Source organism: Amphiprion ocellaris, chromosome 19, assembly GCF_022539595.1.
Source record: "Amphiprion ocellaris isolate individual 3 ecotype Okinawa chromosome 19, ASM2253959v1, whole genome shotgun sequence".
Classification (NCBI taxonomy): Eukaryota; Metazoa; Chordata; class Actinopteri; family Pomacentridae; genus Amphiprion; species Amphiprion ocellaris.
Window position 1 is genome coordinate 28099231 of NC_072784.1, and position 26290 is coordinate 28125520.

Sequence of the window (26290 nt, forward strand, 5' to 3'; positions counted from 1 at the left end):
GATATTGAGGTCACTAGAACATGCAGTTTTCTAATTTCCAAAAAGCTTCAGGGCCCTAAACTTTTTGAAATTGTGTTAGTTTTTCCCGGGATTGAATTTACCCCAAACATAATACAATTCTTGATAACAGAAATTGTTTTTCATTATATGTTACAGAGAACAAAAATGTAAACTTTGAAATAATACAAGCCATTAAAACACCAAAAAGATCTCTCTCCAATTTTAGGTCAGTCAGCGAGATTTTATTGTGATCTGCAAATTTCTGATATTCTGGATGTGTAAGGGGAGTGGGTGGGGGTTGTTGTATTGAAAGGGCTACTCAGGTAGTCAACAAGAAGACATAAAGTACCTGACACATAAACTTGGGGAACAATTTTAATTACAGTCATTTTCTGGTGGTTTAAATTGCTGGAGTCAAACTGACCCCAAGGATAAAAGATGTTAGTAAATTTGAAGGTAATAGGAGGGTTAAAGAGTTCGTAATTTTCACAGTTTTCCTTTTGTGGCTTTGGATGGTTTTCATGCTGTAATAATTCCACTTCTACAGACTGGGAATCATCTTGTCAACCAGACTTTTTGATATATCCACAGGCATTCATGGTACCATTTGTAAATGTCAACCTATTTTGGACTCACACAGCCCTGTAACATCACAATCCCCCCTCTGTGCTTCACTGTCAGGACTGTGTTCACTGGGGCCTGTTTCACACTAAACTAGTCTTTTAGAAGTTTACTACATTAAAAAATAAATAAATTACAGATTGATGGTTTAGACATCAGGCACAGCTTAACCTTGTAAGACCTACCACTGTGTAAGTTTTCCAGGGCATATTCTTACATTTTTACGTACTGCTGGACTCCATCTAAGGATTTGTTTTTTTTTCACATTTTCCTTTGTAGTCCCTCAGACAGTACTTTTAATACTGCAAGTCTGTCTTAGTTCATGTAATTATGCACATGCTGTTAAATATGTAATTACCGACGCAGACCCATGGAAACTGGAGCTTTGGGACCCTTAATTTTGAAAAACTTGAGCCAGCTGATTGTGTATCCAAACAGTTTAGCATCAAGAGTAAGTTTTGCTTCAGAAATGGTGAAACACACTTGGTTAAATTCAACTGCACGACTGTCTTTATTTTTCAAGTTGCATTTTGTTTTTCATTCAGTGACCAGAACTACACAACATGCTTGTGCGTAACAGAGCTGCACAGTAGACGCACAACTGTACAGCATGGGTCTTTATTGATCTATTTATGAGAAATTATACATCAGAACCACAGGGGGGAGCTGGAAGAATGTGAACTCAAAACTGAGATATAACCTTGTTTAATATAGAGTTTTATCTCAACGCTCCCAACAACATGTTCATTTAAATACAGTCAAACACAAGACGCAGCAGGTGACGTCGCCGTAAGAGACAGAAGAGCTGACAGGGTTGAAGTGGGAAATGGTTTGGCGTCCATCTGCTTCACAAGGACTTCCTGTTTGTGTCCATGTGTGGTAGGGTCACCCTCTGTGGATAATTAAAAAAAATCATTTTCAACAAATGATACAATCATCTAAGAAACAGAAAAGAGGACAGAAACCGGCCGTGACTTGCCTCTGTATCGAGCTATAGAACAGATTATTCATAAACATCCTTCTTGTCTGCGATGTACTGTACAATCTCCTCAGGAGTCATCAGCTTCTCTGCTTCTGCATCTGGGATCTCAAAGCCTGCAGCAGAAACATACAAGTTAAAAAAAAAAAGTCCTGCAAAAGCAAAGATGTTCTAAAAAACCCTGCAAATGGCAGCTGGCATAGACATGTGTTCTAACTGTCAAGTTAACTACATCTGTGCTACATACAGAATTGAAAACAATATTTATTAACTCCAATCTGCACTGATAAAGATCTGTCTGTTTATGTGCACAGGGAAAATTATATACATAGCCCTTCATCGGGCGAGTGATCATATTTGGTAACTTATGGCGTTGTTCCCGCCTCAGTGAGGTCGAGAAGCGTGTGGTTGTTCCACTAACATTTTACACATTCACCATGTCTCAGGGCACTTTTTTTGTTGCAGTGATGAGTTTGTAAAAATACACAATAAAGCGCACATAATAAAAATCTTCATTAACGGGACCACAGATATTGTGCAACTTTTTTACATTTACAAATTTGAGGGACACTGCTATGCAATTTTTGTACTTTGAAATATATGTGAAAAAACAAAAACGGCACTTTTTTAGGTTTATTCCACTTTTAAGCAATTTATTGTAGTAGTTAATAAGTCAATACATATTATTAAAACTTGGGATATAAGGGTTATATTGATGTAAAGCAAATAAAAATACTCCAAAAAAAATTTGCACTACAGTACGTAAAAATGTAAGAATATGCCCTGGAAAACTTACACAGTGGTAGGTCTTACAAGGTTAAGCTGTGCCTGATGTCTAAACCATCAATCTGTAATTTATTTATTTTTTAATGTAGTAAACTTCTAAAAGACTAGTTGCTGTATAAAAAGGTTTGCACGCCGGCTCTTACCAAACTCATCTTCCATGGCCATGATGATCTCCACCTGGTCCAAGCTGTCCAAACCCAAATCTTTCATGAAGTGGGAAGTCGTCTGCAGCTGTCGGACACAAATTATCCTTGGCATTAAAAATAGATAATTTTACACACAAAATAAAGGTCAAGTCACCCTGCAGCTCAGGGATTTAGTTCTGACATGGACACATTCGCTGCAGCTCCCAGCTTCCACACAAACACTGAACAACTTTAATTAAATCATTACTGGCTAGACTGTTTGGCTAAAGATAAAAAAACAAACTGTCATTATTCTACCAAGCTGCTAATGTAGCCTCAAAACAAAATACAAGTTTAACAGAGCATGTATTAGAATATTAGAGACAAAACATGTGACTGTGGCACTAACTTTAAGTCCACGTTAACCCATTTACTGATCGTTTCAGCTAAAAGCAAGCAGGGCTGATGGCTTCTCGGCTAACTTGTGCTCCTTCTCACCTTCTCTGGGTTGATCTTGTCGTAGAGCTTGAGTACATACAGGACACGGTCTTTGATGGTTTCCAGGGTGAGGGGGGGCAGGTCGCCATACTGTCGGCACAACACACCCACCGAGGGGGTCTGAGGAGGATAAAAAAGAAGGAGAATGTGTCAGAAACGGAGGTGGTGAGGGGGTGGGATCATTGAGGCCTGAAGCTGTTTGAGCTGTAGGTCGAACTGTTACAAACTGTAAACAGGCTGTGGGACACAATTAGACTGATGTTCGAGCATCTGGAGGACACTTAAGCACATTAAATGCACATAATCGTACAGTAAACTCAACATATATACGCTTAGCAAAAAAAATAAACTTTTCAGCATTTATTCTTCAGGGTTAATAAGCTATTGGGTGCTGTGGGGTTACAATGCTTGAGTAGTGACAACAGATAGCGAGAGACGGCTACATCAGAGCCAAATTAGTGCATTAGGTTTAGGGACTGTCTGGGCCAAGTTAAGCTACTAAAACACTAATAACTGGAACAAGCTACTCCAAGTTGTAGACTGAGTTCCAGATCATGTGAGGATGCTGTTTCTACAAACAAAGCTGCACATTTCCCTGCTTTTGAAATTTCTGTGGGGAGATTATGAAATGTATTACTATTTTTTTAATCAACATGTATAGCATCACATCTCAACTTCATTAAATTTCCTATAAACACAACTGTTCAGTGTTCCTTCTCAGTATTTCAGCGGATGTATGCAAGATATAAATAATGCAGAATCACTTTTAAGTTGAAATCATCTTTACTGTGAGCAAGAATCCATTGCAGCAATACGATTCAAGTTGTACTTTTCACATCCTTTAACATCACCAGTTTACAATTCAGTGCATAACAGATATGTATCTTTACCTACTGCTAAGCCAGAATTAGCAACACGATGTTAGTTTAAGTTTTGACATCCCAGTGATGGTAAATGGGAGGTCATAGAGGTGTAAATATAAGTGTGTCACTGAACGCACCAACTATGCTAAGCAGCTAGCTGGACAGCAGGAAAAACATGGCAGTTCTGTCACCAAAATTTAACGTTACAGACTTTCATGGATATAAGCCAGACTATTCCACTGACAGACATTCGTTCATGTTAAAATAATCCATCCACAGCACACCGGGAACTTTCAGCGGGCCGTGTTAGCCGGACAGTTGTGAAAGACATCGGTAGGTCACAGCTAGGCCACGGCTCTTCAATGTTACCGGAGACTCACCCGGCTCTGGCCGAGCCACCGCGTCCTCCGGCTGTCTGCGGCGAACGAGAGAGGTCGGTGGAGGGCTGCTGTCGGGGCGGCAGCGGCTCTGACTGCAAGGTTACCGGAGCAAAGCCTCAGCGAAGGCCGGGCGAAGGAGCGAACACACTGCTGCAGGACACGAGCCGCCATGACGGAGAGAAGCTACTGGTAGCAGCTACCAGCATGTAAGGCGTAGAAGAAGAAACGGGGTCAAGGCTCCCCGGTGAGCATGCGCACAACACGAGCCGTGTTTTTAATTTGTAGTTTATTTGTGTTTTTAAATGTGCTTTTTTTTCTTTTATTAAGACACGCATCTTTGAAATGTTTCATTACAAAATAATAACCTCGATAAACGCGAGACAACATGAATGTGGCTAAAAGCGAGAATTCAGTCCAGGGAAGAGCAATCGAACACCGAATCGTAAAATTTTAAGTCACTATAGGAGCAGAATACTTCAACATACTTTACAACATGATGCGAGTAATACACCTCCAGAAAAACAAGTGCAAATGGACCGTTTCATTTGTTTGACTTATTGTCCTTGACGATGCCTTGAACTTTTTTGTCCTATATCAGAATCAGAATCAGATTACTTTATCGTCATTCGGGCAAATTACATCAGAGATGCACTGCAGAAAAAAATGACGATGCAGGGTCAGCAATAAAAACACACACAATTAAAAAAAACTGAGATAAAATAAATAAGTTATAAATACTGGTGTAGTAGTGCAGTGAATGAAATAAATAAATGAAAACGAGAGAATAAATAAGACTTTATTGCACATGTCCAAGGTAACTGAACTGTACTTGTGAAAGGCAGTAGAGTGTATATGTTTAATGTAGGAAAGAAGCTGTTCCTGAACCTAACAGTTTTACATCTCAGGCTGTGGTACCTCCTGCCTGAGGGTGGGAGAGAAAACAGTCCATGGGCAGGGTGAGTGGGGTCCCTGGTGATCTTCACTGCCCTTGTTCAGCCAAGTCCCTTACAGGTGGCAGCGAGATCCTGATGATCCTCTCAGCAGCCCTCACCACTCTCTTCAGTGCCTTCCAGTCAGAGGCCACAGAGAGAAATACAAAGCAGTACTGTACGAAACCATTGGGGATAAACAACTAAAAGGGGGAAAGTGTCACAGTGTGGTCAAATAGACACTTAATAGTTTTGAGCATGGTTAGGATCTCTAAACAATAGTGGCTCAGCTCAGACACTTTGGGCTTTTAACATGATAATTGCATCATTTTAAAGTTATTTCAGAGTAAAATTACACAGGGAGCCTATCCCAGCTGACACAGGACAAAACCACCACAGGGCTAAATCAGAAATACTTTCATCTTATTATTTTTTAGCCAACATAGCAAAGTTTTAACACTGTCTGCCTCTTAAGATTTGTAATCCCTCCTCTTTTTTTTTCAAAATTTGGTTTCCATTGGCAGCTTGTACCATGCATCACGTTCACTTGCTCTGATGTGACTCATATAAAGTGAAGAAGTTGTTTCAGCATATGAGTGAACATTTCTGCAGCAGAACCTGGAAGAACAAGACGATCTGTTAGCGTCCAACATCCTGGCCACTGGGTTTAGTTTCAGGCAAGAATTTTAAAAGATAAATCAACTGTCACAAAGATTAATTTACTCAAGTGTAGGAATTATAAAATCTATTAAAAGAAAAAAATATGTGGGAATATGTGAGGAGGATAAAAGAGACATTTTTCAAAATCTGAACTTCAGATACAGTTTTGTGTGAATTTATTTATCCCCATGCCAAATTTGGATTTATTGTGCTAGTTAAAGTCATTAAACCCATCCTTTGTCAGCACACATTTTCTTGTACAGTTGTTGTATTTGCCTCTTGAAATTAGATAAATAAGAATTGACTTTGATCCTAAAAATAAGGGTCAAGTTTAACTGTATGAATCTCACAGGTAACTACGGGTTAATAAAGTATTGAAAACACACAGGAATGGACATTTGTAATCAACAGGTGGAAGCATTATTTATTGACTGCAGTAGATGGGAAATAATTCAGAATATCCCAAAGACAGATAACAAATGGACATCATTGCTTTTGTTTTGTTTTGTCTTTTTAATTCTCTGGTCTTAGTGCCCTTGTTCTGTGAATGCATAAATGATCACATAAATACTTTTTTCAATTTTATTTTAAAGTCTATAACATAGTAATTTTATAGTTGAGTAGTCTAAGATGTGGTGGAAGGGAAAGGCAGTAAAGTTTGTACTCGACTTTAATGAATAGTGAGAAATTTTTATCCTTTAAAATTGAATCTTTTTCTAATATAAAATAAAAATACAGAAGAAGTTTACTGCAACCCTGGCTAAAAGGAATGAGATTTATATCTTAAACAAGGAATGACAAAATTGTGTTAATGAAAAATCCAAGGACAAAGCCAAAATTTTAATATATTTATTGAAAATGCTGATTGAACACACTTACACATGTACAGAATCTACATGTGATCATCGCTGAACACTTTAATATAAGAGATGATCAACATTGGCACCAGAACATGTATCAGTCCAGGTTTTCATGTTTCTCCTGTGGGCTGTTGTGTGTCTTTGTGCTGCTGCTTTCTGCCTGTGAACACACACTCTGCTGTGTTTTCTCCTCCAGGCTCGTCTTGATGGTCAGCTCTTTCTCAGCCTCCTCCACACACGGAGCTCTTGCTGCTTTGATGTGGAGCTTCCCATCTGGATCCAGGTAGCAGGTGACGTCTTCAGGGTTCACACCTTCAGGCAGGTTAAACTCCTGTTTGAACTCCTGGATTCTGCAAGAGCGAAACCCGTCCTCATCCTCCTGTTTCTTCTCTGTCTTCCCGCTGACTCTCAGCTTCCTGCCCACCTGCCTGACGGACAGCTCGTCGGGGGAAAAGCCTTGAGTGTCCAGCGTCAGGCCAAAGTGCTCTCCATGTTTCTGCTGCTGGAAGGACGCTGGCTTCAGGGTTGTCCTAAAAGGCTCCGTCTCCTCCAGGATCTTGTGTTGAAGTTTATCCATCAGCTCCACACTGCTGCGTAGCTCCTTCAGGTGTCTTTGTAGGAGATCCTGCTGGTAGAGCAGAGGTCTGACCTGTGGCCACAGCATGCAAACAGGCCAGTACCCATCCATGAAGGGACTGAGAGCAATCTGGAGTCCACGAGAGAAAAGCATCTTCACAGACTGTGGATGGTGCGTCCTCTAGTTCTGAGATGAAGCGCTGTTTGTGGCTTTCTGTTTCAGTGGTGGGACTGTCTCAGCTTTTATACTTGCACTGGAGGAGCTCCAGAGTCTTCAGGAACTTTCCTGCTGTTACCACAACACTCCACTTGGTGCAGCTGTTTCCCAGGAGTGTCGACGTCACTGGATCATTCCAGTTCATTCAAGATGAACTACAGATATTTAAAATGGTATGTAACTACTCCAGTCTGACATAATGAAGGCCACGCATCATACAGATGTCTTTTAACATGTATTTTCTCCTCAGTCAGCCGAAACTGTGAAAACTGTGAAAATAAAGACATACAAGCATTTCAGATATACACAAAGTTTCACAAGAAGTGTCTCTAATTAAACGGATTCCAAAAGTAAGTCTTTCAAGCTACTTTTCTGTCATTAGACGGGTCCAATATGCTAGCTTGAGACAACAGTATATAAAACTGTCCATACGAAGCATTTAAACTAATAATGCCAACAAATATGAAACAAAAATACAGAATAATTATGTTTTTAAGGCAATATCGTTTCCTCTCTGGCAGCGTTGGCTTTCTGCAGCCATATTACACTCCCACAGGTGTGCCCTGAACTAAACTGTGGTCATGCTTCATTCTCTATCAAATAAACAGCAATTACATTTTAAACCAAACATCAGGTTTAAAGGTGTACATTGTCAAAGTTACCTTTCTTAACATCTTATTTATTGTGCTTTTAATGAGTTTTAATGATCACATGAATTCAAATATTTATGAAATGATAACAACATGGTAAATTTTAGATCGATATCAAGCACTTCACAAAAATGTAAAAATATGCCCATATTTCAAGAATAATTAATGATTGATAGATAGATAGATAGATAGATAGATAGATAGATAGATAGATAGATAGATAGATAGATAGATAGATAGATAGATAGATAGATAGATAGATAGATAGATAGATAGATAGATAGATAGATAGATAGATAGATAGATAGATAGATAGATAGATAGATACATAGCTATATGCAAGGCAAAAGTAAATAGGATAGGGAACAGAATTTGCAAGTTTACCTCAGAATTTATTTGATGTTTCAAGCTGTAATTTCACAGATACCTTTAGAAATATTTATATTTCCTGCTATAGCATTTTCAGGCAAATTAGAGACGGCCAAACACAAATTTAATGATTTGAGATGAAATGAAAAAGAAATATGAGCCAGCTAATCTACAGCATCAGAAATATAAAACTGAATTTTTATATTACAGACATCCTCAGAAATAACCCAAGAAATTAATGTTATCAAATCCTATTTCAGATTTCCTATCTCAGATTAACTAGTTCAATTTGGATATGAGTTGCTTTTTTAAAAGAACGCTGTAAATAGCAGAGAGTCAGTTGCACCGTTTGACCAGCTGGGGGCGCTGATGCCTCAATTCAACGTTTGCCAGCAGCCGATAAACCTGAAAGAAGAAGCAGAAGCAGCTGAATGCTGAGATCAGAGCAAAAACATATAGATGCTGTTGACCATATTAGCGAACGATAATCATTATCTGTGATATTTCACCCAATTTACAGCCATGGAGTTGTCAGAAATATTGTACAACAAAGCGGAATACATTGAGACGGTAATGTGTTTGGCTTTAAGCCTTTTTAAAAAAAAAAGCTAACCTAGCTGTTTGGCTAACCGGTAGCTGGAGCTGAACGGGGCGTTGGACGGTGGATAAATGAAATCATTGTTTGTACACAGTTTAGGTAAATAACACGGATGCACTTTTATACAAATATTAACCACTGCTGTTGTTTTATTTCAGGCTTCTGGTAACAAAGTGAGCAGACAGTCGGTGCTGTGTGGGAGTCAGAACATCGTCCTCAATGGCAAAGTGAGGAAAAACGAGGGCTGTCAGTTCAAATGAGTCTCTGTGTTTTCTTATCTGTGTATATTATTGTGCTGTGTTTTTCTGTGTGTCTCCTACAGACTATTGTGATGAATGACTGCATCATCAGGGGAGATCTGGCTAATGTCAGGGTGGGGAGACACTGTGTGGTGAAGAGCCGGAGTGTCATTCGACCACCTTTCAAAAAATTTAGCAAAGGGTAAAGTATCATTCTGTTGATAAAAACATCCCAGACATTCAGATTAGAGCCAGCAAATTTAGTCGTACTGCTTTAATAAGGTGTCTCGTGTTTTTGGATATGGCTTGTGATGTCTTCAGACAGTGTTTACATTTGGACAGATGATAAAGTCACTGAAAATATATCCATAATCTGGTTATAATAAAGGACTGAGCAATCTTGGAACAATATTTAATCATGATTTTTCTGACAGATCTTTCAATTCTGATTTGATTTGCAATATCAAGTCAAGTTTCAGTTCAGTATTCATTGTGTAGCAGATTTAAAACATGTGATCAAGTGTTAGCTCTTGAGGCACCATGGAAAGTGGGACTGTCAGACAAGAAGGAGGCATGAACTTGCAAATCTTGCTGCATGATCTAAATTCTAAACTGTTGGCTTTGCGATTGGAAAATTGCATTGTTTCAAGTTTTGATTTTGGTTTTAAATTTAGCATATTTTTTTAGCCTTAATGGCAATAAAGGCAGACACATTCATGTCTGTGTTTAGTGTAGAATTTTTTTTAAAAATTGACAGATTTGTCTGCATTAGCTATAGTTGCTTTAAATGAGTTACAGTTGACCTACAATAGCACTTAAAAGTTTGGGGTCACCCAGACAATTTAATGTTTTCAATGAAAACTCACTTTTATTCATGTGCTAACAGAATTGCAAAAGGGTTTTCTAATGATCAATAAGCCTTTCAACACCATTAGCTAACACAATGTAGCATTAGAACACAGGAGTGATGGTTGCTGGAAATGTTCCTCTGTACCCCTATGGAGATATTCCATTAAAAATCAGCTGTTTCCAGCTACAATAGTCATTTACCACATTAACAATGTCTAGACTGTATTTATCATTCATTTTATGTTATCTTCATTGAAAAAAAATGCTTTTCTTTCAAAAATAAGGACATTTCTAAGTGACCCCAAACTTTCAAACAGTAGTGTATCTAAAAGATGCCAATATAACCCAAAATGCATTATGCAGTTGTAGGCCTACACCTCATGACTGCTTAAGCTCAGTATTACTTTCTCAACTAATTGGTATTAATATATATATTGTATGTTAATATATAATTAATATGGTATGGTATAATGTGTGACACAAATGTAAACTAGAAAAGCACTCTGAGAGAGCAGTACTCCACCAAGGCTGTTCATACTTTCATATGGCATTATCACAAGTGCCACATTTTTATTTTAAATGCAGCATTTGTTTGTTAGTTATTGATGATCAGAAATCACAGCAACGTAGGATATGGACATTTCACATAACTCCGCGGAGTAATAAAATGTTTGTGACATACTGAAATGTCACATACTGTCTCACTGTCCGTTTAATAGTCCAAAACTCAAAGACATTCAGGTGACTGTTTCATAACACTCACAAAAAAGCAGCGAATCCCGTTTTAGTTGCTGTGAGTAACTTAAACGGAGACTTAAGTGTTCATTTCTCTTTTCACTTTCTTTATTTTCCTTCAGAGTGGCATTCTTCCCACTACACATCGGAGACCACGTCTTCATTGAGGAGGACTGTGTGGTCAATGCAGCACAGATTGGTTCCTACGTCCACATTGGCAAGAACTGCGTAATAGTGAGTGAGATAAAAGCGACACACACACACACACACACACACAACCACAGCTCATCCACAGAAAAAGGAAATCCTGCTGAAGGAGATAAAACTGTGCTGCAGCGAAAAGAGGCAGAAACAGAACCTCCTCTTGCCTGTGGTGAAATAATCACATGGTTGTCATGTTGGCAGACTTCTTTGTGCAGACGCTGATACAGAAAGAAGTAATGAAACACAAAGACTTTTTGTAACTGTTATGTTTGAAACGTTAAAGCTCAGCCAGAGACGATTACACTTAATTACTGTTAACTGGTGATTTAGACACAGAACTTTGGTCATTTCTCATCATACCAAAATTTTTCACGATCATAATTATTATTGGTCTTTTTTTACTTTTATTGACAGTGTAGTAGAGATAAAAACCTCATCTTTTGGGGAAAAGAAAGAGAAGTATGAGATCAAACAATGTCTGAGCTGCCGAGAAATAGCTAGTAACCACTAGGCCACTGATTTTGGTCTGAAGGAGGCCCAGAATAGAATTTTTTTTTTCAGTATAAAACAATATGGTCACAGTTTTTACTGAGTGATGAGGATAACTAAAAACAGTAGGATTAATGTTGTCACATCCAAAAAATTAAAAGATAGGCGAGAAGATTTTTTTAAATGGATGTTTGGGCAACATTGTGCCATTTTAAAATAGAAAATAATAACATCATGCAAATAGTTTCTGCAGTGTCTGGATGTTTGTGATTATTAAAATCAGAACATGATTTTTTTCCCAAACAAGTGAAGTAAAACAATATAAGGCTATATATGTATACGTTCAAAGTCTCCTGATCTGTGGAGAAATACATATTTTTTGTGGGTTAATTCCTGCTGCAACTATTTGTAAAAACATTTCGGATTCTTCTCAAGTTCATCTCAGTTCATTAGAATGAAAATATCATGGAACTTTTCACACAGTTATGATTTGATAAATAAGACTTCAGCAGATGTATGTTCGAGTTGGACATACATGTAATAATGTGACCAGATCTTTGAGAAACACAGTACTTCAACTCAGTTCAGTTTTTCCTCACAGTAGAAGGAAACTGTCTTGAGCTTATACACTGTCTATCCAAGAAAAAAAGTCTCACACTCTAATGTTTCATTGCACCATCTTTAGCTCTGAGAACGACACACATTCACTGTGGCATCGTTTCAATAAGCTTCTGCAATGTCACAGCATTTATTTCTGTCCAGAATTACATTCATTTTCTACCAAGATCTTATATTGATGATGGGAGAGTCGGACAAAGTCTTCTCCAGAACATCCCAAAGATTCTCAATGGGGCTGAGGTCTGGACTCTGTGGAGGACAATCCATCTCATGCTCCCTGATCCACTCATTCTCAATGTGACCCCATGAATCCTGGCATCATCATCTTGGAACATGTCCATGAACATCAGGGAAGAAAAACTCCACTGATGGAAAGACCTGATCATTCAGTATCTTCAGGTAGTCAGCTGACCTCATTCTTTGGGAACATAACGTTGCTGAACCTGACCAACCCCAGATCATAACTCTAACCCCCACAGGCTGGTAGATACTAGCCATGATGAGGGCATCACTTCATCTGCCTCTCTTCTTACCCTGATGCCCCCATCACTCTGGAACAGGGTAAATCTGGACTCATCAGACCACATGACCTTCTTCCATTGCTCCAGAGTCCAATCTTTATGCTACCTAGCAAACTGAAGCCTTTTTTCTGATTATCCTCACTGATCAGTGGTTTTCTTAGAGCTACAGCTGTTTAGTCCCAATCCTTTGAGTTCCCTTTGCATTATCCATCCATTATCTATACACCGCTTAATCCTCACTAGGGTCGCGGGGGGGGCTGGAGTCTATCCCAGCTGACTCAGGTGAAGGCAGGGGACACCCTAGACAGGTCACCAGTCTGTCGCAGTGCTACATACAGAGACAAACAATCACTCTCACATTCACACCTACGGGCAATTTAGAATAATCAATTAACCTCAGCACATTTTTGGACTGTGGGAGGAAGCCGGAGTACCCGGAGAAAACCCACGCATGCACAGGGAGAACATGCAAACTCCATGCAGAAAGATCCCGGGAAAGCCGGGACGCGAACCAGGGATCTTCTAGCTGCAAGGCGAAAGTGCTAACCACTACACCACTGTGCAGCCCTCCCTTTGCATTATGCATGTGGAAATGTTCTTACTTTCACGACTAAACATAGCCGTGAATTCTACTGTTGACTTCCTGCCATCATCTAAGAGGTTGTTTCAACCACATTTGTTCCTCGAAGATAATGGTGCACCACTATCCTTCAGGTTTTAATAATGTGTTGGACGGTTCTTAACCTGATTTTAGCAGTTTCATCTCCTTAGTTGCTTTCTTTGCTTGATGCAGGTCAATAATTTGGCCCTTCTGAGACAGATTTAACATGCTTTCCATGACCACAGGATATGTCTTCCAACATGTTGTTTAAGAAATGAGAAGCTCCTCACTGCATCGGCTAGGGTTAATCCAAGTGGCAGCTTTGTTTTGGACAGGCATTATAAAACTGAAGATAAAAAGAACTCCAGAGTATCATTGTATTGATTTTTCTAAATAAATATGTGCTTCTGAGTGTTTCTTTCCTTCAATAATCTAAACCTGAGCTTAGTGTTACTGTGTTCTGAAAATCCTGCAGCGGTTACTTTATGCTTTATAATAGACAGAATCAAGGAATGCTTAGAGTCACTAAAAGCATGATGCAGATGTTTTACTTGCCCTTGGTTGCTTTATTGTGTGCAGGGTCGCCGGTGTGTGTTGAAGGACTGCTGCAAGATCTTAGACAACACCGTGCTTCCTCCAGAGACAGTGGTGCCTCCTTTCACCATCTTCTCCGGATGTCCAGGTCAGTCACGCTCACACACTAAACCAATATTCAAGCTTGTCCCTTTCAACTCTTCCTTCGAAGTCCTGTTTCCTGTCGTGTCTTCATCTGCATCTGTCTGGTTCTGTCTCAGGCCTGTTTTCAGGAGAGCTCCCAGAGTGCACGCAGGACCTGATGATCGATGTAACCAAGAGCTACTACCAGAAGTTCCTGCCCCTCAGCCAGATCTGAATCCAAAACATCCCAAACCTGCGAGCATCCTGTGTTCAGTCAGCTGCAGCCAGACTCTCAGTAGATGCAAACGGACTCTGAGAGCTCACCTTCTCTCCTTGAGTTTCACTGCCCCGAGAAAATAATCTGGTGTGAGCCCTTATTCTAGTAATAGAGTTTGAGATACAAAGCCACAATGCAAGTCTGCAGCTACAAATTGCAAAGTGAATCCAGAAATCCTGTAAAGATGTCTTGTTTTTCCACACTACACAGTCTAATAATCTTGAATCAAATTTTTCCCTATTTAATGTAGTCTGATATTGTGTCGGGGAGAAACCCAGGGAGCTCTGTGTGGCCGCTGATAATCAAAGTTTGTGCTGTGTGGCTCTCTGACAGCAGCTACAGGTGACGATGAAGAGGTGAAGGCACAGTGAAGGATGTGGGAACACAGCTTGTCATGTTTTACACCCACGGACCAAAACATTAGCAGCAACAGTACTTTGAGGATGTTGGTTTTCCATGTGCATCATTCGTGTCCACGGTTCATTCATTCATACGACAGAGTATACTCTGTCGTTTTATTATTTTTTTAATGTTAAACAATGTGTGCTTGCTTTCTCCTTAAATTGTCAAAGTATTTAATTTTGAGTGGAGGTTTTATTACATGATGTTTCAGACAAACACTGTTAATTTCAATATGTTGTTGTTGCAGGACAGACCTCTGCTTTGCCTCTGTCGTTTTCTGAATACATAGCAGCCAACATCTGAAATAGCGAAACATATAAATAAATGTCAATGCTTGAAAATACATGTCTCAAGAGCTAGATATGTTAAGTATTATGGATAAAACACCTAAGCTGCCCATTCTAAAATACACGACCATTCAAAAGTTTGAGGTCACTTAGAAATGTCCTTATATTTGAAAGAAAACCATTTTTTTCAATGAAGATAACATTAAATGAATGATAAATCCAGTGTAGACATTGTTAATGTGGTAAATGACTATTGTAGCTGGAAACAGCTGATTTTTAATGGAATATCTCCATAGAGGTACAGAGGAACATTTCCAGCAACCATCACTCCTGTGTTCTAATGCTACATTGTGTTAGTTAATGGTGTTGAAAGGCTCATTGATGATTAGAAAACCGTTTTGCAATTCTGTTAGCACATGAACAAAAGTGTCAGTTTTCATGGAAAACATGAAATTGTCTGGGTGACCCCAAACTTTTGAACGGTAATGTATATTGTATATTTTCCTAATTTAAAGGTTTCCTCTTATTGCATGAGTTGAGCTGGTAAATAAAAACTATTTCATACCGCATAGGTAAGAAGATGCTAAATTTAAACAGAATTTCTGTTTTATGAAGACTCCACGGCACTCTTTAATGTGGCAGCTTTAAAAGGGGCCTGAACAAACATGTTGATGAGGTTTTCTTCCCGGTAAAACATTCACAAAGGAGCTTTTCTCTTGATTTTATTAAGGGGTGTTGAAATTGCTATACTTCATAGAGGAGCAAAACTGAAAACACAGGCTAATCTTTGTGTTTTCTAAACAACTTTCTATTGCTGTATTTTGGCTCCACCTAGAGGCCTGTAGCAGGACACCTAAGAAAACGCTACCCTAGTGTATTTATGTCAATATTGTTCGGTTTTGGTCCCTCGGTATCGAACCACAGCTCTGTTCTGTAAATACGACAGACGTTCAATTTAATGTCATTAAAACAAAGAAAAAATATAATTAACTGATTTTCATTTGCTTGTCAGAAGTCTGCAATAATCAGCCTAATGTATCCAAAGTAATGGTGGAAACCATTTAAAAAAAAACAAACATTTCCCTTACTTTGATTTTAAAGGTTAATTTGGTCCATTTGCAGCTGATCATTCCTGATATTAACTTTTAAGAGTTGCCAATTGACAGATAAAATATTGAGACAGAAACAGAGAATCCTTCTCAAAATATTGTCCAAGTTCAATTTTTAAAAACAATCAAAACTCTCCATTTTCCTTCTTTAATGAAACATAGTCCATCCAATTGCAATTCAATAGTTTATTTCTTTTACAATGTGAACCACATATATCATACCAACAATTAAATGTTAAGTATATAGATTAGCCATTTATTATTTTTTTTTAAACAAATAAGTATCAAGAAACAGCTGATAATAGTGTTGGCTCCAGAAACACGTGGCATGAATCAGCCTTTTGAAACAATATGGATGAAGGCCATGACTGGCTCAGGGAAGAAACGAAAAAAACACAAAGTGCCCCCTCTTATTGTAACCAAGCTAATCAGCGGGGGTCGGCACAATCCTTCTCCCGGCAAACTTTTGAGTCAAACCTTTGGGAAAAAAATAAAGCGTCCTTTGATAGGCTAAATTTCGGTTCATTTGTCCTGTCAGCACACACTTCATACCTTCCCTTTAACAACAGAAACACAGGGTGCTTAAAGCTACCACTTTGGAGCTAAACACCCCATTTGATTTCAGTCAAGTATGCTACCAATGCCAAAGTGGAGTGTTAGACACAAAACAGTGAATCAAGTGTCTGGAGAAGAAAACTAAAATATTCCAAATGCATTCCTCTGATTTAATGAAGAGCATGTGGCCCGGCTGACAAGTCAGACCTCAAGATTCACTCTCTAGACCTAGAGACTGACCTGCAGTGGACTTAAAAGTGACTTTTGGGCAGAATTTTATTCAAGAGCATGAATGCTTCCTATGCTTTATTTTTTTTTTTTATTCACTACACCTGTAATAACAGAAGCTACTCGCAGCGTATATGACACTGTTTATTTTGCACCTGACATGGCTTCAACGTGAATTGCGTATTAACCATCCTTCACAATAATTACAATTCCGACTTTCATCGCAACCTCCCAACTAGTGAACAAACCCCCAGGTGCACATCTCAGCCTGGTTCTTATGTCACCTGCAATCATGTCTGAATATGAAGGAAATAAGTGAAATCTATGACCAAAGTGTAATGGAAGGTAAAAAAAAAAAAAAAAAAAATGGCATGCTTTAGACAGCTACGGAGAACCCACTTTCCAGGCTATAGCAGTTGAGTGGGAGTAAACAAATCAGCATGAGGAAACAATGAGGGAGAAAAAGCAGGAAAATTAACATCTCAAGTCAGCTCCAGTGGGTATTTATAAGGAGAACACTGAGGGCTTTACACCTCGCTGATAACTTACTGTGTCACTACTACAGCAGAGCATTACTGGAACTACTGAGAACTGGTTTCAAGTCTAGACAACTCAACATTTTTAATAATTTACATTTGATTAGCTTCCTATGCTAAATGAAAGTGTATTCCAACAATTAATACACCCACAAACAAGAACGGATTTAGTGCCAATAATCTTTTAAAACCCTAAAACAAGTCAAATATCGGTACATTACTAGGTCACATTACTTTTAAGCTGCTAAATATACCCAGTTTTCTGACTCACGCGATGTCAGTGTCTCCTGCTGTTCTCCCTCAGTGAGGGATGGAAGGCAACAGCTATTTCAAGAAAGAAACTAGCCCAAAGTTGCATCATTCTGTACCGAGTAAAAAAAGAAAAATCAAACCCATCCACATTTCATTACTGCACACTCCCCTTTGCACAAAAAAGCAGTGTCCCAACACCTCCAGCTCAATTATCCAGTATCTTGTGTGCACTGGGTGACATTGTTTGGTGGTTTTGTTAAGACACGCCTACATTGTGACAACATTTGTGTGATTTATGCTTTTTCTACAGCACTGATTATCTTCTAATAAGTTAAATCATTTGACAAACAGGGAAGGTCTCCGAGTCTCTGAATACTAGTAGAGCCCACACACACCAACATGATCAAATACTTTTGAAGAATTGCTTGAATCAGAGGTGTGTGTGAGAGCGTCTGTTCTACTCGTATCGAGTGTTTTGCTTTTTCTAAGCACCTAAAGCTGGCCCAAACTACATAACGTGTGGACCAACCACAAGTGGACTTGTTGAGGGCTGGACGAGCTACAATACAATGGAAGAGCCGATTTGTTTGCATGAATTAGAAGTGAAAGCTAAGTGCAAAAATCCTTATTGCAACTCATCACACGACCACATAAAACAGCAGCTGCTTTCATAACAAGACTAGGGGAAAGGTGGGGGAGGGCATCGCAGTCAGCTAATGGGCTGTCTGAGAAGCTGTATACACAAATAAAAATTTCCTTTCCATTATCCTGAAAAACAAACAAAAAAAATTAAGTGGAAAAGAATGCAAAATAACTTGGCTATTGCTGCAGCAAAAAGTGGCAACAAAGCTAGAATTTTAACACTGATGGTTGAAAAACTAAAAACTAAAAGGGTGACTGGCTGAAGTGAATTGAGCCATTATTGAAGCAGAGTAGGTAGCAGAGAATAACGTCTAAATGTCCAAACATTAACAGCCTGCTATTGATAGATGCCGTCGACCTAGTGGTAGCCAGAAATGTGACTGGTTTCAAGTGGCAGATGAGGCTGAGTGATGCCACACATGTATTCTTACTAGGCGATTTAGCTCCACCACTGACAGGCAACATCAAATAAAAGCTGCAATGATGAAGTAACAGAAAGAACAGGCGGGTTGTTTGATGCAGGGTGAGTCTCTGACAACGTTGGGTCCAACATTTGGTGAGCAACTCAATCCACTGAGTGAAACGATTTGATCATGGCCCTCACTTCCTTATTAAGGTGGTAGGTGAGGATGAGCGAGGTTCAGGGAGGGAAGGGCACAAATGTGTCAAAGATCAAGTGGCTTTTACTTGTCAAGCAGCACAGTGCATTTCCACCCCTTGAGAACTGTCTGCATCCCAGAAATAGTTGGTGACTTTCTTCGTTGTCTCCTTTCCAGGGCAGTGATGTCTGAGGAATGTGTGATGTCGTCCAGACTTCCCAGTCACCCACCCACGTGCACACACACACTCATTAAATGTTCTGATTGTAGATCAGTGATTTGTAGTACTAGTGATGGGAAAGGAGACAAAGAATAGAGTTCATTCAACTGAACAGACTGAACTGAGAGCCTTCAGTCCCTGTTTTTATTTTCAGCCCAGGCATCCGAATGTCTGTCTGTACATCTGCGCATCTGTCCCACATAAGCCCATCCATCCCCCTCTCTTAGCCTTGGCTTTGAAGGCTACTGCCCCACCCCTCACACATAGGCAGGCATCAGATCAGATCATCCTGTTGCGTTTGTGCGTAGGGGAGTCTGTGATGACATCACTACACTGGGTGGAGTTTCGTTTTCTGGTTCCTCCCCCTCCAGCAGAAGCAGAGCCTGTAGAGTCCAGATGCAGTGCCATCTCCTCTGAAATGAAAGTGTTCAGGTCGACGTCTTGGAGCCCGTTACGCCTGCTGCGGCACACCGGCCCAGAGCCGGAAGAACCACCTCCACTTGCACCACCTCCGTTACTGCTGCTCCCGCTCACATGTGTGGGAGAACCTGGAGCACCAGAGCGCACACTAATACTTGCCATGGCTCCACTCAGACCTTCAGAAAGAGGAGAAACGGATAAAGGGCATTACTGGACAGAAAACTAAGCGGGATAAACAAGCTACTTTTTAATTAAGAATCTTGAATTCTGCTTAAAAAATACCCTTGATAAACCCTTGATAAACTTGCTGCAGCAGTTACATTTTAGCAGCAGTTTCCGTCATTTACAGCCTGCAGCAAGCTTTCATTAACCATCGCATCAGAGGTTGTTCCATAACATCGGCAATCAATTTTATTCGGCATTTGAAAAATTCATGGACAAACAAAACTTTCATATTGGTCTCTACAAGGGGTGTAGGGTACACAGAATTACCAGGTCAGTATTAGGGCTGGACCCGAATATCCAGTCCCGATGGTGGTATCCAGATATTAATTTTGAGATCCGAATATCGGGGGGGGGGGGGGTTACAACCAAGCAAACACAATGTGTGCATCCTATTTGTAGGAGCCCCAGACCAAAGTGGATTTTACATAGTGGGGCAGATTAATACAATGTATATCACTTCATAGAGGATCCAAGAAAAAAAAGTTTTACACTGGCAAGCTCAAAGCATGCAAGCATCCACCACAGACAGAATGAAAGGAAGGAAAAAAAAAAAGGATGTCACATTTTTCTCTCCATCCAGTTATGCGTTATTAAAATGTGTGGCTAGTAAAGAGCCCCTTGTGTTGGGGAAGGACAGCATGTAAACAGACCTCTGACAGGACTTCACATTAGTCAAAGTCACTCGCTCAGGCTCTGGTTTCACTCTGTTTCTGTCTCCGTTTTGGATTTACAGAGAACAGGAATCACAAGGCTTAAGCTTCTTCAGAATAGCATTGTTAAGATGTTCTGCTATAGAACAGTACCTGAAGAACACGTCCCACAAAAACACAAGTACTCAACTAACTAGTAAACTTAGTATGATTAAAAGTACTACCATAGCAATAAAAACAAGCACATTTCACAGTACGATCACTGTTGGCAACAGTGGCTGTGACTTAAAAAGTGATGTGACAGGTGCAACATAAAATCACACTGTAGTAAATCACTTAAACATCCTTTTCTACCCCAGTACAGTGTGTACTGCTTCCCCACTGCAGCCTTCTTGTTTTTTTTAATCCAACACATGAAGTCCTGTCACACTAAATACCAGTGTAATGTTATTAAACATACAGCAAATGGTATGTGCTAAAAATAACCTAAAAATATGTGGATGTTCTAATAAAAAGACTGTGTGTATTACAAAAAATATATAAGCCGGACTAGAAACAATGCTGCAGTTAACTTAAAAATGTATATTTTTACATAGACTTTGATCAAAAGTCAAGATTACGTCTTCAGGCAACACAAACATCACTTGTGAAATACAAAATGTTATCTGATGACCAAGAAAGGAGACACACTGAAACCTCCTGACAGAGGCTGAACTTGCATTTCTGTAACCTAAACCATTAAATGCCTAACATGAGCCAGTCTAACCTCAGGTACACCCTAAAATGACCCCTTTAAAATGCGAGAGTACTGAATATTCACTTGTGTTGACAGCACAACAGAAATGCTAACATACTCTCATGTAACGGAAATATTAATAGAAACTGTTGTGTCTGCAGTTTTAAAAACCAAGCAGTTAAAAAACAATGTGGCTTCCAACTTAGTCAGATGTTCTCTCTCACAAACACAGAGTAAGGGTTAACATAAGTGAGGCCCTCTTTTGCCATTGGCCAATACTTGTACACCCATGCACAACATACCCTTATCTCTGGGCAACATGTGGCCAAGTACGATGACTGAAGAACAAGCATGCTATCACACACAGAGAGTCTGTCTCACATACTAAAACACTGTAGTTTAGTGCTTTTGTCTGTGGCTGTCACAGCCACTCTACAGTACATTCCTAACCTTCAACCTATTAAATTTGTATAATCGGTAGATGACTCACACACTTTTAAAGACCAAAGGAAGAATCTCAAGACTGGACAAACACAGCAACATATATGCAGCATTAGTGGCCTTCAGTACTGACCAGCAGTACGGCAGATTTTCTACCCAACTATCCATCTGCCCCCTGGATCGTAAATAATTTCTGATACTTTAGCAAGAATGACCCCTGGTGTGTCAGCTGTGAGACAGGTTGCACTTTCTTGACTTACCATGCAGTGCTATGGCCTCCCTGAAGGGCTGGAGGTCTGCTTCCACGGATGAGCCAGTCTCAGCTGGTGAATTAGCCCGGCTAGGGGCCACCATGGCCAGTCGAGTGTTTGCCCTGCTACTTCTGTGTGGTGGTGCTTTGCCGCACAAAAAGCTGATAAGATCCTCCCTACGGATGGTTCTTCGACGCTTTTTGACCCAGGCCAACATGTCCTACAATTGAGGGAAAGATTCGTACAGCCATCAGTTAGCAAATACTTCATTTCACTAATGAACACTGATGCATTTTTTTTGTACCCCTCATCACCCCATGTTGTGCAAATCTAGTGTAGTCCCCAAGCACCTGTTTCCTAATGTCAAACAAGTATGACAGGGAAGTGTAATTTCAGCTTGCCGAGATACAAGAGAATCGAGGAGCCTTACAAAGGAACCTTACGCACCTTATTACGACGCTGGTGGCCTATTTGGATGCCTCGGTCAAAGCTTCTCTGATGGGCCTCCACACTCTCTGTGGTGGTGGAGGACAATATTAGAATAATAAACATTCTCAATTATTCCAAAGCCAAGTAAATATGTATGGCATCTTTAACAGTATCTATATTTTAGTAAATCTAAATATCACAGTTGACAATGCATATGGTTTATTCCGCATGCATTTATCAAAAACAAACACACAAAAAAAGGGCATGTCACACATCAACAGCAAGGTACTTTCAAAGGAGGCCTGTCCAGGTTTTAAATTAGCACCAGCTAACTTCAGGTAAAATTTGACAATGACTGTTAGATTTCAAACTCAACATGATGATGAAAGTGTGACTAGTAAACTTGAACATATAGCCAGTTGTGAACATTTAAAAAACTTTTATTTTTAAGCTGGTTCCAGCTACTCAGCACTCACTTGACTAGGCCAAAAGAGTGATAATGACCAGATCTGTTTGTCATCTGATGAACAACTCTGTCAATAAAAACATGTCTACATTCACAAATACAATGACAGCCATTGTCCATATTAATGGAATGAAACACAGACACTGCAGATCAATAAATCCTGCTCAAAAGCACACGGACAGAGAGAAGGGAGATGTGGGTAGTTACCTTTGTAAAGGTTGGTGACTGCTGTAGCAGCATTCTGAAATGGCACCCACAATGACAGGCCCTGCTGGTGGCATACTCTGTCTGTGAGAGAAAAGAGAAAATACGTTTGGTTTCTAGACATAAAGCTATCATTTTAAGGCATGCACCCTTGTGCCATGAAGATTAACGTGACCAAAGGACGGCGAAGGGTTGAAGTGGATATCATATTCATTCGCCATTTTGTCTTGCATCTACAATTGCAGTGACAAGGTTTGGCATAAAAATAACTGTCAGCCAGCGCTAGATGGCCAGCTTGGCAGAAGCTTGTTTAGCAAGAGAGCACCGAGACACGAACTTAACTGCCCTCTCAGCAGTAAAGTTGCAGAGCAGTGTCAAACATACATGCCATACATAGATGGGCTTCACAAGTCGAACTCTAACTATTTGTACTTGAATTTATTATGACCGAGCAGTCCAAAGACTTAGCAGATTGTGGACAAACCAATAATTCAACATCGAACCAATATTATCCTCGCCATCTTGTGATTATAACGCTTGCTAACGTTGCTCTGCTGTCTCAGCAGAAACCGGGTGGAAAAAAAAGCACTTGTGATGCGTTAATATCACAACTTTAAAAGACAGGTCTACAACCAACAGCGACCGATACAACAGATGTTAACATTGACAGCAGACAAGAGACTGTCATCTGTGAATGTCGCGTAGCTACGATTGTTGTTACCATCGCCATTTTGTAACTAGCCTGGCTAATGTTAGCTATCCGCTGCTGTGTAACTTAGTGTCAACAAGCTAGCTTATTGACAAAAGTAGTCAAGTTACCTTAAGCTTCTTTAATTATGACAGTCAGACTAACCATGGTTGTTTAGTGGTCGAAAAAAGCGTTTAAGACCAGATTTGGGCTGGTAACTCAATTTTGTCACTAGCTAGCACATGCTAGCTAAATTTAGCATTGCAAAATCACCTGTAAACGTTAGTTTCCCAGTACCGGCTAGCGACTTTGCTAACGGGCTAGTTAGCGTCCTGCCAGCACTGACGGGAACATTAGTTCATAGTAACGCTCGGAACGTAGCAGTGTTGCTAACAAACAAGCCAATGGCATAACGGCAAAGCAGGCGAACAAGCAAACAGGGAGCGCTGGTTTCCACCTTTGTATAACTGTGCCACGGCAGTAGCGGAGTTCTGGAAAAGGTGCCACAGTTTATCCTGGTCGTTGTCGGCCTCCTCCTCGCTCGGCTCCCTCTGCTCCGCTTCGGCCAAACACTGCCGCTCCCATTTTGAGAACCAGTGCTCGGGTCCGTGTTCCTGTATCTCCGAGTCTCCGTCTTCCTTCTTCTCCTCCATTTAATGCACCAAAAACTCGGGGGAAATTCGCGTTTAATGTTTAAAAGACGACTATATGGACACCGTGTAAAGAGTTATATGAGAAAATCCATGAACACTGTTACCGTTACTATTTTATTTCGTACTACAATATTGCGTTACCACCTATTCCTGCCATCTGTGAAGATAAGCCTAGCTAACTATTTTTCCTAGTTGCCGACGTCGGGATATATACAACGCAGCCTATCATGTTATGCGCTTCGTCCCGCCCATTACTGTAGAGGTCAACGACAATTGGTCATATGAACACTGCAGGGTGGGCTTTAGGGCTGTAGTCAGAGTTTGATTGGCTATCCGACACGTCCGTCATAGCATTGACACAAAAGAACTTCAGTGAAAATTCCCCGTTACTAAAGCTTGCAAGAGAGTGCGAGTTTGGTCATGAAAAATGCGCTGTGAGCTTATATTATATTATATTATATTATATTATATTATATTATATTATATTATATTATATTATATTATATTATATTATATTATATTATATTATATTATATTATATTATATTATTATATTATATTATATTATATTATATTATATTATATTATATTATATTATATTATATTATATTATATTATATTATATTATATCTCGCTCACTAATACATTCATAAGTTAGGCTATACTGACTGATTTTTAAAAAGAAAAAGATATATTTATAAGGTACATATTCATCTTGCGACAGCAACAAAATTAATTTTTAAACATTCGCAAACAGGAAAGTTCATATATGACCCCCACTTATTCAGATTATTCAACATAAAACTGTTTTTGATCTACAAACAATACGATGTCAGGTAAAATAAAGTCAAAAAGCCCAACTATAGCCCTGGTGCAGGATTGTGTTTTTTCCACTGGATGGTGCCGTTTCATCACATGCTGAAGGCTCTGGTTTCAGCATTGCAGACACGGACCGCCAGCTGTGTCAGTAGCACAACATAATGAACACGTCCTTGATAAGAAATAATTTGTCTGGAAGAAGCAATGATAATGCACGGTGATAGAAACAAAATAAAGCTGTTAAATATTGTATTGCAACCTTTTTATTTCAGTTATTTTAGAATCTCTTTTCCATCTGTAATTAAATATATAGTAAAATTGATTTAACATCTAGAATAACTTTTTTGATATATATTTATAGACGATTTACTGATAATGAATATGGTAATATATATATATATATATATATATATATATATATATATATATATATATATATATATATATATATATATATATATATATATATATATATATATATATATATATATATATATATATATATATATAAAATTCATTAGCATAAATAAAATTTGTGCCATTTTCCACAATAGTATTTGTCAGGGATTTGTTATAATCCAAACTACTAACAGAAGTTTTGTGATCAGTTTTTTGTTTGTTTGTTTGTTTCATTTTGTTTTCAGTAAATTATCCAATCCTCCTAACAGTAAGTAACACAAATTGTTTAGGTAATGCAGGCCCTGTAGTAACACCACAGGGGAAAGCATGTGAAAACGTTTGCCTTAGTACAGATTATATGATGAGCATAAAATACATTGCAATACGTTAATTATATCATTTGCAAATACAGTCTCAAGTTTTAAAAATGAAATGAGTGAACAGAAAAAATTATTTAGAAAGTCAACTACTTTGAAGTCATTTGATAATTGTCAGGTTGTCATATAGAAAGCATAATGGAAAGGAGTGTTGCAGAATATAAAAAGCCAACAACATTGAAGTCAAAATCCTGCATTAGGTTATATTTTACTTGAAAAATACACCCATACACTAAATGCTTATCATTTTCAAAGGTGGCCTCTGTGTTTATATTCTTTTATTTAATAGGTATTATATGCTGCAAGTACTTAAAGGTTTTCTATTATTATTATTATTTACAGGAGACTCAAAATCCAAGTTACACAGCGATGTGCGTGCTACATATAATTCTATCAGGTGTA

The 26290-nt window shown here is 39.1% G+C and overlaps 4 protein-coding genes across 4 annotated transcripts; 1 reads left to right on the forward strand and 3 right to left on the reverse strand.

The window, feature by feature from the left end:
- Window positions 1-1108: 1108 nt before the first annotated feature.
- ndufab1b (NADH:ubiquinone oxidoreductase subunit AB1b) lies at window positions 1109-4455 on the reverse strand. Its single transcript, XM_023289748.3, has 5 exons — window positions 4253-4455; window positions 3010-3129; window positions 2530-2617; window positions 1601-1716; window positions 1109-1513 (listed from the first exon to the last, which is right to left on the reverse strand). The coding sequence occupies exons 1-4, from the start codon at window positions 4421-4423 to the stop codon at window positions 1625-1627; spliced, it is 471 nt and encodes a 156-aa protein (XP_023145516.1). The 5' UTR covers window positions 4424-4455; the 3' UTR covers window positions 1109-1513; window positions 1601-1624.
- A 2221-nt stretch (window positions 4456-6676) lies between these two features.
- Window positions 6677-7734, reverse strand: LOC111581530 (heat shock protein 30-like). The gene has a single exon (XM_023289743.3). It carries the CDS (start codon window positions 7429-7431, stop codon window positions 6799-6801), a length of 633 nt encoding a protein of 210 aa, XP_023145511.1. The 5' UTR covers window positions 7432-7734; the 3' UTR covers window positions 6677-6798.
- A 1178-nt stretch (window positions 7735-8912) lies between these two features.
- Window positions 8913-15046, forward strand: dctn5 (dynactin 5). The gene is made up of 6 exons (XM_023289745.3): window positions 8913-9083; window positions 9270-9338; window positions 9434-9552; window positions 11057-11168; window positions 13947-14049; window positions 14162-15046. The coding sequence occupies exons 1-6, from the start codon at window positions 9036-9038 to the stop codon at window positions 14257-14259; spliced, it is 549 nt and encodes a 182-aa protein (XP_023145513.1). The 5' UTR covers window positions 8913-9035; the 3' UTR covers window positions 14260-15046.
- A 1224-nt stretch (window positions 15047-16270) lies between these two features.
- On the reverse strand, window positions 16271-24505 carry hapstr1a (HUWE1 associated protein modifying stress responses a). Its single transcript, XM_023289751.3, has 5 exons — window positions 24099-24505; window positions 22957-23037; window positions 22302-22369; window positions 21864-22074; window positions 16271-19727 (listed from the first exon to the last, which is right to left on the reverse strand). The coding sequence occupies exons 1-5, from the start codon at window positions 24292-24294 to the stop codon at window positions 19411-19413; spliced, it is 873 nt and encodes a 290-aa protein (XP_023145519.1). The 5' UTR covers window positions 24295-24505; the 3' UTR covers window positions 16271-19410.
- Between the last annotated feature and the right edge of the window lie 1785 nt (window positions 24506-26290).